Raw genomic sequence first — 13,949 nt, forward strand, 5'->3', positions numbered from 1 at the left:
TTTAGATAAAAGAGCACAAGCACTTCAGCATTGGTTAGCAGTGGTAAAGTCCAATGAGTCCTAAAAGCCAACAAACACAGGTTTAGAAAACAGGAGGGTAAAGGCAAAATGTTTGGGGTCCATCCTGCAGAAAGGGACAAGTGCAACAGGTCTCTACCACTGAGCTGTTTTTCTTCTACAAACTTTATTATGTACTTTGTGGTAAAATGATGAAATTTTTCACCACTGTCAGCTAACATCTATATAGTGGGATCCATTGATGAAGTTTATTATGTGATATTTGTTATGGCAAAATCTGTGAAATAATAATGTTAAAAAATAATTACACAGTTGCATCATGTAGTAAAGTGGATTATAAATAGGTGGTGGTATTCACCCTTGGCTAGTAATAACACCACAAAAGCCTCAATAAATGACTCCTTGCTCAGCCCTTGGTAGCTTAGCAAGTGAGTGGTCAGGCTAAACTTAGGAGACAGGTATGTTTAAAGTATTTAACATCACCTAAACAGTATATAAGTAAAAGACACAACACAGTAAACATCCAACACCAATTTATAAAAAATACAGAATATTTTTATCTTTAAAATGACAGCACGACTGAAAAAAATCCAATGTAGGGAACTGGAGATATTAATTTTCAGAGATTAAATTAAAAATTGGGCATTCTAGTGCCAAAATAAGCAGAAAACACCACTTGTGAGAATCTGGTCATGTTGGACCGTGACAAAGTCAAAATCTTAGGCCGACTGTGATGGACTATCTCAACATCGAGTCTTCGGGTTCCTCAGACCTGGAGATTGCTTTGATGATGTCTGCCTGCTGCAGCGCAATGCCTCAGTGAGCCTCTGGAAGTCTTTAGCCTTGACTTCGATGGTGAGGTGCTCCAGAGCTTTGAGCAGGACAAACTAGTTTGGTCAGGTTGATTCATGATTCGACATTGGTGGCTTGACTCTTGAAGTTGAGCCCATCTGCTGTTGGGGCTTTTCTACAAAACTTTGCAGAAAGTTTCTTTCTTTACAGGTCTTGTAGCTTCTTGTTTCCATAAGGGAGAATGGTGGTCCACTAACTCAGCCCAAGGGTCCAGGGTCTCTGGATGGTCTCTTGGGGGCTAGGACTCAATCTCCCACAATGCACCTATGCACTCCAGGAAAATCCAGTTTTAGCTTGTCAGCTGGGGTAGTCCGCTCTCTGCTGCAGGTGATTTCTTCCAGCACTTTTGTACCCGTTGCTGCTCAGGAAGTCCACTAATTTTCCTTTGAGTCAGACACAGGCCTTCCTTTGTGGAGCCTTGAGGGTGCCACAGATGCACTCTGTCTGAGTGCAAGCCTCTTGTGGTGCAGTCCAGAGGTCAAGCAGTTTTTCTTCTTCTGATGTTCAAGGCAGTGATCTAAGAAGCTTCTACAGCTCTCCCAAATGTATCTTTCTTCTAGGCTGGGAACATGGGGAAAACCCCAACCAATGGAGTAATGTCCCTCTGCTATGGCCACTTCTTGTCAATTTTGACCTATTTTTGACCTAGAATACACTGTTCTCCTAAAAATAAAAATGGAGAAATTCTATCCTTGGCGAGTGTGTCTGTGTAACCCAACCCAGCCGTGTGGCTAACAACTGACTACACTCCCCTTTCAGCCCCTCTCCTAATCTAATTAGGGGTCTGCCATTTGGCCGGAGATCAAGGAAGTGGGGGCTGGCCTGTGTCCCATGACACCTGTTCTCCTGCCTTTGAAGTCCAGCTTCTCTCCCCAGCCCCATTCCTCTCCCTGGATTATCCAGGAAGCAAATCTCCCCCCACCAAATGTCTGTATTGTTTCAGCCCCAAGCCACTTCATACCTATGCAGTTATCAGCTTGGCTCAGACTGTAAAATACTGGCTAATCAGAAGACGATGTTACAGGGTTGCTTTAGTTAACTTCAGGATAGTAAATTCTAAAACTACTTTCCTGTAATGTTGATAATAAATCCAACATTAGCAAGGTGTCAGATTTATTGTAACCATTATTTTGATACTTTGAATGATATGTCTAGCTAGCTCCAATCCAAAGTTAGAATGTATTAAGTTTAATAAAGCCTTCCCATGTTAGTCTATGGGACTAGCAGCACTTCAATAGGGAAAAAAACGACTTTGGCTGTTTTTTCTCACCAGGGCATATAAAATATTGTTTATGTTGACCCTGCTTTTTGTAACAATGCACCCTACCCTTGGAGCACCTAGGGTAGACATTAGGGGTGCCTAACACATACTAAAAAGGTCGTGTTTGGACTTTGGAAGTACTTTTATCTCCAAAGTTGACTTTCAACACAGTTGTATTTAAAAACCAGCCTGCCAGGCAGGCTTGGCTTTAAAATGACACCAAACACCACAGCAGTACACGCTTAACTGGGGTCTCTAAATCTATATGCCCTACCATATACTAGGGACTTACAGGCAGGTTGTCTTTGCCAATTCGAAGGATACCGATTACCATATAGCTTTAGAAGACATGGCACTTTTAGTGTCAGAAACCACCAAATTCAGTCAAAAATGGGGGTGATCAGGGAAAAAGGATGACTTTCTTTCACATCAAGTTCTGTGCTTCTTCCAGTGTCAGTGTCAGTCTCAGTGTTCTTCCCTGACAGTTTTTCCATTTTAAAATGGTAATCAGCAATCTATTGACAGGACGTTTCCAGTATATACAATACTGTTCTTATGAAATAGACATGTCTTCACTGATACGTTAGGGGTTTGGGGGCTCAGGTGATTAAGACCTTTCATCAAACATCCATTATGCATGCCTAGAGTTGGGCTGAATGCCATGATGTTGTCTTGACATAGTGGCACTACCAAGAGATTCACGTCCCCCCTTACCCGCGCCATCATGTATTGGAACATGGCAAAGGCTCCAGTTATCCACAGGGGCATTCAGTTTAATTTGTGGAATTCTCAACGTAGATAAAGGCGGACTCTGTCAGAGTCATCAGGATCTGATAAATAGACTTGGATGATCGGAGACAGAAAGCAGTTCATTTCCAATCAAACAATCCAAAGTGTCATCCACTCATGGTATGGTAGAGTTGACTGGCACAGTTTTACTCTTTGAAATGTAAGTTACTTCGTTGTCAGCTAAACCCAGTGTTCAAGAACCTTCTGCCTCACGATTCAAGGCTGCAGTGTGTAAAATGTATCCCCAGCTACACTGACTCCGGTCTCAGCACAACCAACGGCTGTTCAATCAAATTCCATCATGGCATAAGTGGATTTGCATAATCTGCTTGTTTGAAGGAGAACTAGTGAGGAAGGATACAGTAACCCATCCGGCAATAGCTACATGCCTCTTGTATCCTCCTCATGAGCCTCTGATATATAGGTCCAGCATATGGTGCCTGAGCCACTTGTCTTAGAGTGTCCTATGAAACAATTTCACTTCAATTCATTCACCATGTTCCATCATAAATATTTCCATTGACAGTGCTTGCTTTAAAATGTAGGCTCAAACGATCCCATGCAATAGCTTGCTATGCGATGTGATGTGCAAGTGATATATGACTTGCTGAATATTTGTCAAGCAAGGCACTGATTCCAATGATTTCTGCAGAGACTGGATTTCTTTGTAAACGGTGCATCAATGATAGCACTGGATGTCACTGTGCAGAAGCAATACTACATTCGATAAGCAAGACTTTGACTGCACGCACCTTCATTAGAGTTCAGTATATAAATGCCGTAAGCAGCAGTAAAAATGTCAAAACTATCAAGCATTGACCCAACCAATCAGTCGTGTCTTTTCAACCTATTGGCTTCGGCAGTGCTTCTAAGGATTCTGTGAAGAATCGGCAAAACAGACAAAATGTTTAGCTGGTGCAGTGCAGGACTGAAAAAAATAGCTCAATGAGGTATACACACACAGATTGATAGCGAATGTCTGCACTTTCGTCACCAAGCATGTAAACAAACTGCATAACATAACTGCAGTTTCGTTTTTTTATTAATTACTATACAAAGATTGTGGGCACCACTTGGAGAAGTAGATAATAAAATAATTTAAACATGCATGACATTAATTTTTTTAACAGGGTGGCTCAGCAGCAAATGACAGCTTCTGACCCACCCAAAAAATGTAAATCGGAAAAAAAACGTGTTTTGATGAGCACGAAGTGAGTGGCGGGGAACAGTGGTAGTTAGTGTGATAATAGACAATGTGGGTGAGCAACAGGGAGTAGGCATGGCGCAATGGAGGCGCCTGAGGCATGTGAGAAAAAATCAAAATCTACATTTTTCAAAAAATGATGTGAGGAATGCTCGAGCTGAGGGTTGGGGGGGATACATGGGCAGTATTTGAGAGCAGAAGCTGCACAAGAGCGAGTGAGCATGAAACACATGCACTGTTAAATGAAAAAGAACATAAGTACATGCCTGAAAATGAGCAGTGGGAGGATTTAAGTCACCCATTCAAAAGAATGGCAAAGACATGATATTTCACAGGATGGTCAAATACAAGAAGATGAAGGCAAACCATTGAATATGAAGCAAGCAAATGAGGGTAACAAGAAAACGAGCTGCCCTTTAGCCCATTGTAAGATGTTTTAATGGTCCACATGAGGCCTTTTTACGACAGACAACTAAAATGTGTTCGTAGGCGAGATCTAAATATAAATGGGCTTATGATGACTGAAATCGTGAAGCAAGATCAACTTTTATTAATATTCAAAGCCTTTGTATTTCAATGGAACTAATAGACTTCATCAGAGGTGTTCATACATAAATCTGAATTTCAATTCTCACACCACTATCGCGATACATTTTAAAGCACTATATAGAAAAGTACACTGTCCCCTTTCTTTGACGGTGTATTTTATGGGTTTATGCCAGTAAGCAAATAGAAAGGTTTTTTCGCCCTTAGGGAATTCATTGCAAAATAAAGAGAAGTGTATATGACAGGGACAGCTGGATAGCGTGGTTTGTGAGAATTTGTTCTTATATAGCTACTTCGCTGCTGCTTAGAGAGTGCATCGCAGCGGCGGTTATGAATATTTTACTGCATTTAGAGTCTCCATAAAATTCAAGTTATTGCCCCTGCGACAACATGTCTCCGGGAATACCAGCAGGGTGTGTTATTGAGTGTTTTCTATCTGCTAACCAAAACGTGCGCATTTTCCCCGAATTGCTTTGCGAATGAGTTGCATTTCAAGTTCAGTTTTCCATTAGACCCGCTTTAATTAAATTTCCACCGACTGTACAATTCTCGAGCAGATGACAAGGCCTCGGCGTACAATCGCACCTCTCTTGTCTGTGTCGAATGCATCTGGCATTCAAGCACTATTCCTCCGGTTCAACACGTACACCCAGAGCGTGAGAACAAATGTGCTTCTAGCGTTTATTCAGCGGTTTGTGCCAATGCTAGCCACACATTTGGAGGCCTGGGCGAGCTCTGGGTCCAAATTGTTGAATCTTGTCACTTCGGATCTCCTCACATCGATGAGCGGCTGCTGCACCTATTTAACCGTCTCTGTCTAATGTACTGCGGGGGCCTGCAAGAAACGCTCCTTCCCACAGAGCATGCTTATCAGCATGGACTAAAACCCTACAATTCGTCATCTTCAAATCTGTCACCCTGACTCCCGACCTACCTCCCCGCCCTCCAATTAATCCATCGTATTTTCGGTCTGTGCATAGATTCCACTCGGTCTAAATGCATCATTAAAGCGAATTAGGATCAAGAGAGTTTGGGCATGCCTGTGCTCCCAAATATTTTGCTGTGTTCCAATTATTGCAGTATTTCTCTCGCCACTGCCGAATGCCAGGTTATTGCTTCACAGATAACCTCTTCTGATGGCATCAAAAGGCGGCTCCCAGATACAAAATAAATACTTAGCTTTCATTATGCAGCTTCGCGGATTCGATAATATTGCAATTACGGTTTCCATGGTAATGAATATTAATGTGCTACAGATGTGAACATCTCATCGCCATTGGCATATGCGTGTCCCCTTAAATGAACAGCATATCAATGCTGATTACTGGATGTAAAAACGTGTGTTTGTTTTATTTTTTTATTTAGCTAATGCTAATGCAGTGCGATTAAATTTATGCGAACTAGCTCAGCGGGCATGCTTAACTTTCCAAAATTGAGAGGCCACAGAGATATGAACTCATGTTATAAGCACAGCTAATAACATAATGTTAAAAGACACGAAGCTGTGACATTGGGTGAACCTGCACTGCTAATTTGCATTAGTTATTATTGGCCATTGAGGACTTGATCTACTGCCAAAGCTTACAGAAAATATTACATTTAAAGTTCATCTTGTGTACAGTTTCAATGTGTTTATTGTCGAGCATGCTATTCAAATAGGCCCATGTTTATTTTCTTTCACTGCAGCTGTTTTATGCTGGATGGTTACATAACCTTCATATGAACAGATCTTTATGAAAGAGGCAATGTTAACCTTTGAAAAATCCATTTATAATTTATGAAAATTACTTCCTAAACGCGGTAAGAATGTATTGTAGCTATGAGTAGAGGGCAGAACACACACATTGCACCAGTGATAGGCAATTTAGCACTGGTGATCAGCAATTGTGCACCAGCTTCGAAGAGATATTTGCATTAAATGAGTGATAAAATATATCAGGTATCTTCTAGCTGTGTGTTGTTGAAGACCTGTTGTGGGCCAATGCTTAAAGTGGGCTTTGAGTCGGCTGTTTACTTACCACTCTTTGGCTCTCATGCCAATCCAATTTGCTTGCTTACTAATTGAAAGCTTTCATTTCTTTCATGTAATTAACCATCCCTTTGAGCTCCTCGTCTTTGTCATCTTTTTGGTTTGGTGACTTTCTCCTTCCACTGTTTACAGTCAGAAGACTCCTTTTTTCCTTTCTTTAGGCACTCAAAAAAAGCGCAGTTGTTTTCTTGTTCTCGCCCTCACCCACAGCTACCCTTTCAAATCCCCACTCTTCGGGCTTCTCGTGTTTCCTTGTTGATCCCATCCTAAGCTTTCCCTTTTCTTCCTCATTCATCCCTTTATGCACTTTCCCGTTTTTAAATACCCTTGGCAAGTTCCTTTATTGCTCTTCCGCCCCTATTCCTTTTGTGTCTCTAAATGCTCCTCCGATTACTTCTGTCGCTCAGCAAAGTTCAGTTTTTAACCACCCCACCCGCTTTATCGTTGTCTCCTCGTCCCTCCCAGTCGAGTTATTGTTTAATTAAAAAAAAAACAACAACACTTTTGGAGGATCTCAGAGCTTTAATCCGCTGCCAAACTGCTATTTTGCATATGAACGAAGTGCTTTTTTAAAAATGTAGTTCTCAAAGATGGTCGTCTGACACTTAGAAACTGTAAATGGAAAAAAATGACTTGTCCCCTGTATTAATTCAAACATGCCTCTGTGTTGCCAGCTGTAGCATCATGATGCATACAAGTAGCACCAAAAACACAGTGTCAAAACCAATAGGCAAAGACCTACTTGCTTTGACAGTTTTTGCACTGGTTGCTTATGTTTATGTCTGTGCAAAATGAAGCATTAATGTATGTACTTATCAGCTATCAAGTTACATGGATGCAGAAATTGCCACGTAATGTGTTTTTATTCTTCCTCTTCGAGTGTATGATTTTGAAGGGAATGGGATGAATTCTACTGTGCTGGTGTGGGTCCAAGGATTCAACAGCAGATCATAATAATGCAACTGAGCCAGAAGATTTTTTGGGACTGATTACAAGTCATGTAAAGCTTGCAGGTATCTAACTCACCCTTTAAATGCAACTATCTCTGGGTGAGGCATTCTCCAAGTACAGTAATTATGCCGTGTTATGAGTTATTGTCCAGGGAATGATACATAATACAAGGATGTGTTGCTTAAAGTACAACAATCCACATGTTCTGTACTTTGCTTGGCATTTCACCAATATTTTCTACCAGGTTCACTGGTGACATGTGTCAAGGTAAAACTGCAGCATTGCAATATTTATCTCAAAACTTGAATTTACCACATAATTCATAATCAGTCTGTTGTACCTGGCTTTTTGACAGGGTCATCCCCAAACTTTTTGCCTCCTTCCTCCTACTTTTTCTGACCTGTTGTTGTTGGCTTTTGACCTCTGGGCACTTTTACCACTGCTAACCAGTGGCAAAGTGCATATGCTCTCTGTGTAAATTGTACTATTGATTGGTTTATCCATGATTGGCTATTTAATTTACTTATAAGTCCCTAGTAGAGTGCACTATATGTGCCTAGGGCCTGTAGATTAAATGCTACTTGTGGGCTTGCAGCACTGGTTGTGCCACCCACTTCAGTAGCCCCTAAACCTTGTCTCAGGCCTGCCATTGCAAGGCCTGTGTGTGCAGTTTCACTGCCACTTCGACTTGGCATTTAAAAGTACTTGCCAAGCCTAGAACTCCCCTTTTTCTACATATAAGTCACCCCTAATTTGTGCCCTAGGTAACCCCTAGAGCAGGGCGCTGTGTGGGTAAAAGGCTGGACATGTACCTGTGTAGTTATATGTCCTGGTAGTGTAAAACTCCTAAATTCGTTTTTACACTACTGTGAGGCCTGCTCCCTTTATAGGCTAACATTGGGGCTGCCCTCATACATTGTTGAAATGGCAGCTGCTGATCTCAAAGGAGCAGGAAGGTCATATTTAGTATGGCCAGAATGGTAATACAAAATCCTGCTGACTGGTGAAGTCGGATTTAATATTACTATTCTAGAAATGCCACTTTTAGAAAGTGAGCATCTCTTTGCACTTAAATCTTTCTGTGCCCTTCAATCCACATCTGGCTAGGTTTAGTTGACAGTTCCTTGTGCATTTACTCAGACACACCCCAAACACAGGGTACTCAGCCTCACTTGCATACATCTGCATTTTGAATGGGTCTTCCTGGGCTGGGAGGGTGGAGGGCCTGCCCTCACACCAAGGACTGCCACACCCCTACTGGGACTCTGGCAGACAGGATTGAACTGAAAGGGGGCCTGGTGCCTTTCTTAGACACTCTTTGAAGTCACCCCACTTCAAAGGCACAACTTAGTATAAAACAGGGCCTCTGCCCTACCTCATCAGACACTTGCTGGAGAAGAAACCTGAACCAGAAACTACATCCTGCCAAGAAGAACTGCCTGGCTGCTCAAAGGACTCACCTGTCTGCTTTTCTACAAAGGACTGCTGCCTTGCTGTTGGCCTGCTGCCTTGCTGAACTCTTGTCTGGCTGTAAAAGTGCTCTGCAAGGGCTTGGATAGAGCTTGCCTCCTGTTCCCTGAAGTCTCAGGACCAAAAAGACTTCTCTCTTTCACTTGGACGCTTCGTGCGCCGAAATTTTCGACGCACAGCTTGTTCCGTGGCGAGAAAAACACCGCACACCGACGCTCATCGACGGGACGCCTTCGGGACGACCGGAACTTCGACGCACGGCCTCGCAAGGACAACGCCAACAGACTTCCAGAGGAGAAATCGACGCAACGCCTGCCGTGAGATTGAAACTTTGACGCACAGCCCCGTGGAACGACGTGCAGCCGGAAAACAAGGAGGAGAATCCACGCACAGACCCGGGACATCTGGTAATCCCCGCGACACATAGAAGGAGACGGTCCACGTGCCGGAAAACGACGCACGTCTTCCCCGAGTGAAAAATAACGACGCAAGTCCGTGTGTGAAGGGGCGCAACCGACGCACACACCATTTTTCCTCCCGTAGAACGACGCACCTCTCCCCGCGTGAAAAATAATGACGCAAGTCCGTGTGTGAAGGGGCGTAACCGACGCACACACCATTTTTCCACGCATCTCCTCTTCTGCGGCCCTCTGCAGAGATTTTCCACCAGAAACCAGGTACTTTGTGCTTGAAAGAGACTTTGTTTGCTTTTTAAAGACTTAAGACACTTTATATCACTTTTCAGTGATATCTTTACAAATTCATATTGCAACTTTGATCGTTTTGACCTGCAAATACCCAGATAAATATTTTATATTTTTCTAAACACTGTGTGGTGTATTTTTGTGGTGGTATATTATGGTATTATATGATTTATTGCACAAATGCTTTACACATTGCCTTCTAAGTTAAGCCTGACTGCTCGTGCCAAGCTACCAGAGGGTGGGCACAGGCTGATTTTGGATTGTGTGTGACTTACCCTGACTAGAGTGAGGGTTCTTGCTTGGACAGAGGGCAACCTGACTGCCAACCAAAAACCCAATTTCTAACACAGTCCTTTAGTGAATCAGGATGATCAGAAAATCTTTCAAATGTAGATTGGGCATAAATCCACGACTCACATCAAAGCATTTCATCCTTTCCAGTTGGAAAGGTTCCCTAAGGGCCACTTGCTTAAGAGAGCCTTGAAAACACAACTGCCATCCACATGCAGGCTGGCAAGATACAAAGTATGCCTTTAACCAGCTCCCAAATTCCAAATGTTAACAGTGGGCTTGTAATTTCAGGATTTTTAGTCAGGTCTTTGGCTACTTTTAGGTTTTGCCTGCACAGCACTTGCTCAATGTGTGTGAATCCATTGTATTTAATATAAATCTTAAAAGGGGCTTACGTCCCACACCCTGGCTTTTCGTTGACTCCTGTGCTTGCCACTTGCCGTTGATCCATTTCTCTTGGCTTCAGCACTATTTCTTACATTTACCAATGCTTGTTCCTCCTATGTTTGCTCTTATCAGTGTCCCAAGGCCCAAGTACTGTGTTCATCTACTTTGGTTTTGTAACTTCTTTTCAATACAGTGCAGCCCGGGGCCATGAATGCCATGTGACTCAAGTCCTCTCCTGGACCACAGCATTGCCTGGTGGACGTCGCTGCTGCCCTGTACCATCCAGCATCATGGCGTTCACTGATACAGTGTCACTCATTAAACTTACTTTCATTTTATCATTTACTTTTCTGAAATCTGGAGGTTGCAGTCTACACTCACGCTGCTGGCTTGACAAGCTTGAGTTTGTTGGTCGCTTCTTACTGACAAAACACAGCCATCTTATTTCTGCACTTGAACCATTGTTCGCTTCCGGTGTGAATTATAATACTTTCTTTTCTCTAGGGGCTTTGTGCTTCCCAAGGGAAGTAATTTGTGGCTGCTGTGTGACACTTAACTCTCCATTTATGGACCGGCAATGATATTGCAGCGTGCTTTACTAATCCAGAAGGGACACCTAGCTGCAAAGGGTTTCCCTTGCAGTTTTCACAAGGGACATCTATGGGTGGGTTAGTGCAACTGCAGCATCTTTGAAGGGACATCTAGTGGTGAGTTTGGGACACTGCAACTGTTTTTATATGTATGAGAGCTTATTTGGTATTGACTATGGATGCATTTCCTCACTCTGTTACATGACTGCCAAAATTTAGGGTTGCTTATGTGTGGCATTTCCATGATTACACTGAACATATGGGTGACATTCAACTGCCAAATGTGTGACACTTAGGAGCAACACTTTTTCACAAAAAAAAAAAAAAAAAAAAGTCTATGGACAGTGATAAATATAAGAAATTAGACCCTTTTCGCAATAAGAAGCACATTTTTTTTTGAAACTGCAGGAAAACCTCGACTTAATATTAATCCCATAGGCTAAACCCAATGCATTTCCCAATGCTTGTTAATGTTATGTTACTGTATGCAATTTTGTATTTGGACTCCGCACTTCTGCATTTGGAATGGAGTGTAGTTATAGGAGGCAAATGCTATTTGAAGTAGGCCTTTGTTGGTGTTCAGCTAGCCCAGATCAAAATAACAGATTTTTTTTCTGTGGTGTAAATTATGCCAGGAAAAGTTGTAAATTAGGCCTGTGTGATATACATGTGTGCAAAGTACAGCAGTATGTGTTAATTACTCTCACGGAGGCGAAGAACTGCATGTTCCTGAGGGGGGATAACAGAAATTGTCAAGGGCATGCAAATACAAATATGTTTAGCAGAAACGAAACGAGAACTGTGCATAAATTGTGTCTAGCTGTAAATATTATACTGTTGAGCACACAGAATATGAAATGCATAATTTAAACTTGGGTCTGATGAAAATGTGTGCGTATGCAGAGTCACAAATTGCATCCCTGTGTATTCATTTATAATTTAAAACTACTTTTGTGACTTGGGATCATCTTTTGATAAATAAGTATGATATTCCAGAGAGCCTTAGATATTTGAATATATGCAGTACTGTATTAGAGACTACTCAGCATCCAATATCCTTTTTAAATATTGTTACATTTTAGTCATGTACTTGTGGGTCATGTACACAATGCATTTTCCTATTTCCTGATTTTGGATGTCTGGTGTAACTTACGCCAACCAAATCATACCCTTGCACTACAAACGAGGGAGGCTACTCAGTTATCAACTAGCCAGAAATTCAGCCATCTTCGGGAAAAGGCTACTGGGCATTTTAGTTGGTGACCTGAGGCCAGTCCAGACCGAAAAATATGAGCTTGCTTTCTGCTGCAATTGGCTTCCTTGTGCCATCAACAGTTAAAAGGGAAGCGATAAGACACATTTTTGAAAGAAGAGATGAGAGTTAAATGAAGTAAGTCCTTTAATCACCCAATCGTGTTGATTTTGGACCCTACATTAGTATATCTAGGTATATTAATTGATTGTGGTTAGATGCCATTCAGGACTTCTAGCGCTTTCTAGCACTTTTTGCTTTCTGCTTTCAGAAACGATGCACATATGGAAGCTGCAAAGTACAGTAAACAGGGTCAGGAGGGAAGGGTATGGCCAAGCATGCCATTTCACGTTCAATGTAGAAGTATTGTCTAAGTTATCTCCAATGCTCTTCGGTTTGAATATTTGTTTTTCCTAAACACTTTTTTGTCTTTCAGGTGGGCATAGTATTACATTACTCCACGCTATCAACCATGTTGTGGCTTTGGGTGACAGCAAGAAACATTTATAAGCAAGTGACAAAAAAGCCACAACCAATCCAGAGCAATGAACCGCCACATTACCCAAAGCAACCAATGCTAAGGTATGGACTCACTGTATACATTAATCTACTTGTAAAGGTGTAGATGTATTATGAATTATGTGGTATTATAAAAGCTAAAATCATTGTCTTCATCAACTATTTTAAGGTCCTCCTTTAATGATGCTCACAGATCTTTTCGAGGTTATATGTGGAATCCAGTTCCATTTTACAACTTTACAGGTGTATCTTAGAACTGTTTTTAATTAACATTCATAGATACCCCTATGCACTTTTGTTTTCTCCAAAGTAATTCTGCTGTGTACAGTTATGCTTGCTGAAATGCCATGTGTTTTTCTCCAGTAAAGCCACTACACTCCAACAAGGTTTTGTGGTTCTCTGCTCCCTTTCTCACTTAGGAAGGGAATTTGCTTCTGGCATTAACAGGAGAAAATATGTAGCCCTTTCCAGGGTAGAAAAGGGTCAGAGGGTTGTATGTGGTTACTCTTAAACTCATGGATTGGTGGTGCTAACGCGTCCCTTTATGTTAATTTATTACACATTAGGACTCATTTTAGGCCAATTAATCTTTTGACCCATTTGAGAGACACCGTAGGACGAGATAGCTGATCAATATATCAATCAATATATCAATAATGTCATCAACATTTATCACAACAATCCATTTCACTTTCTTCAGAGTCATTAATCAGTTCAACGACGCTACCAGGACCTTTCAGTCACGAATAACCACACCAGTTTAGTAGAATTTTATGAATTTTATTCCCTATTGATTACAATCTACGAGTAAATGAGTTAGTCTCAAAACCAAGAAGCATAATAGCATATTCACGATATGGCAGCTGTGATAAGATTTAATTAACGCGATAATCACAAACATCAGAACATAACACGGTGTAAACATAAATCAAGAATAGCAGAGTGTCAAATATGCGTCAGTTCAACATAGCACAATGTAAGTCATTTGTCTATTTGTGTCAGTTTTGGTAAACCCCTGTCCTAACCACTAATTAGCATTCGCATGTTGGGCTTCATACAAAACAATTTAAATCATCACTTTGGAAA

General features: G+C 41.6%; 1 protein-coding gene across 2 annotated transcripts in view; it reads left to right on the forward strand.

The window, feature by feature from the left end:
• Positions 1–13,949, forward strand: part of ADGRA1 (adhesion G protein-coupled receptor A1) — an 869,330-nt gene that overhangs the window by 519,626 nt on the left and 335,755 nt on the right. For both annotated transcript variants that reach the window (XM_069239771.1, XM_069239772.1), the window contains exon 5: positions 12,781–12,926. In XM_069239771.1, coding sequence (XP_069095872.1) covers positions 12,781–12,926 — 146 coding nt within the window. The remainder of the gene's footprint in view (positions 1–12,780; positions 12,927–13,949) is intronic.

Source organism: Pleurodeles waltl, chromosome 6, assembly GCF_031143425.1.
Source record: "Pleurodeles waltl isolate 20211129_DDA chromosome 6, aPleWal1.hap1.20221129, whole genome shotgun sequence".
NCBI lineage: Eukaryota > Metazoa > Chordata > Amphibia > Caudata > Salamandridae > Pleurodeles > Pleurodeles waltl.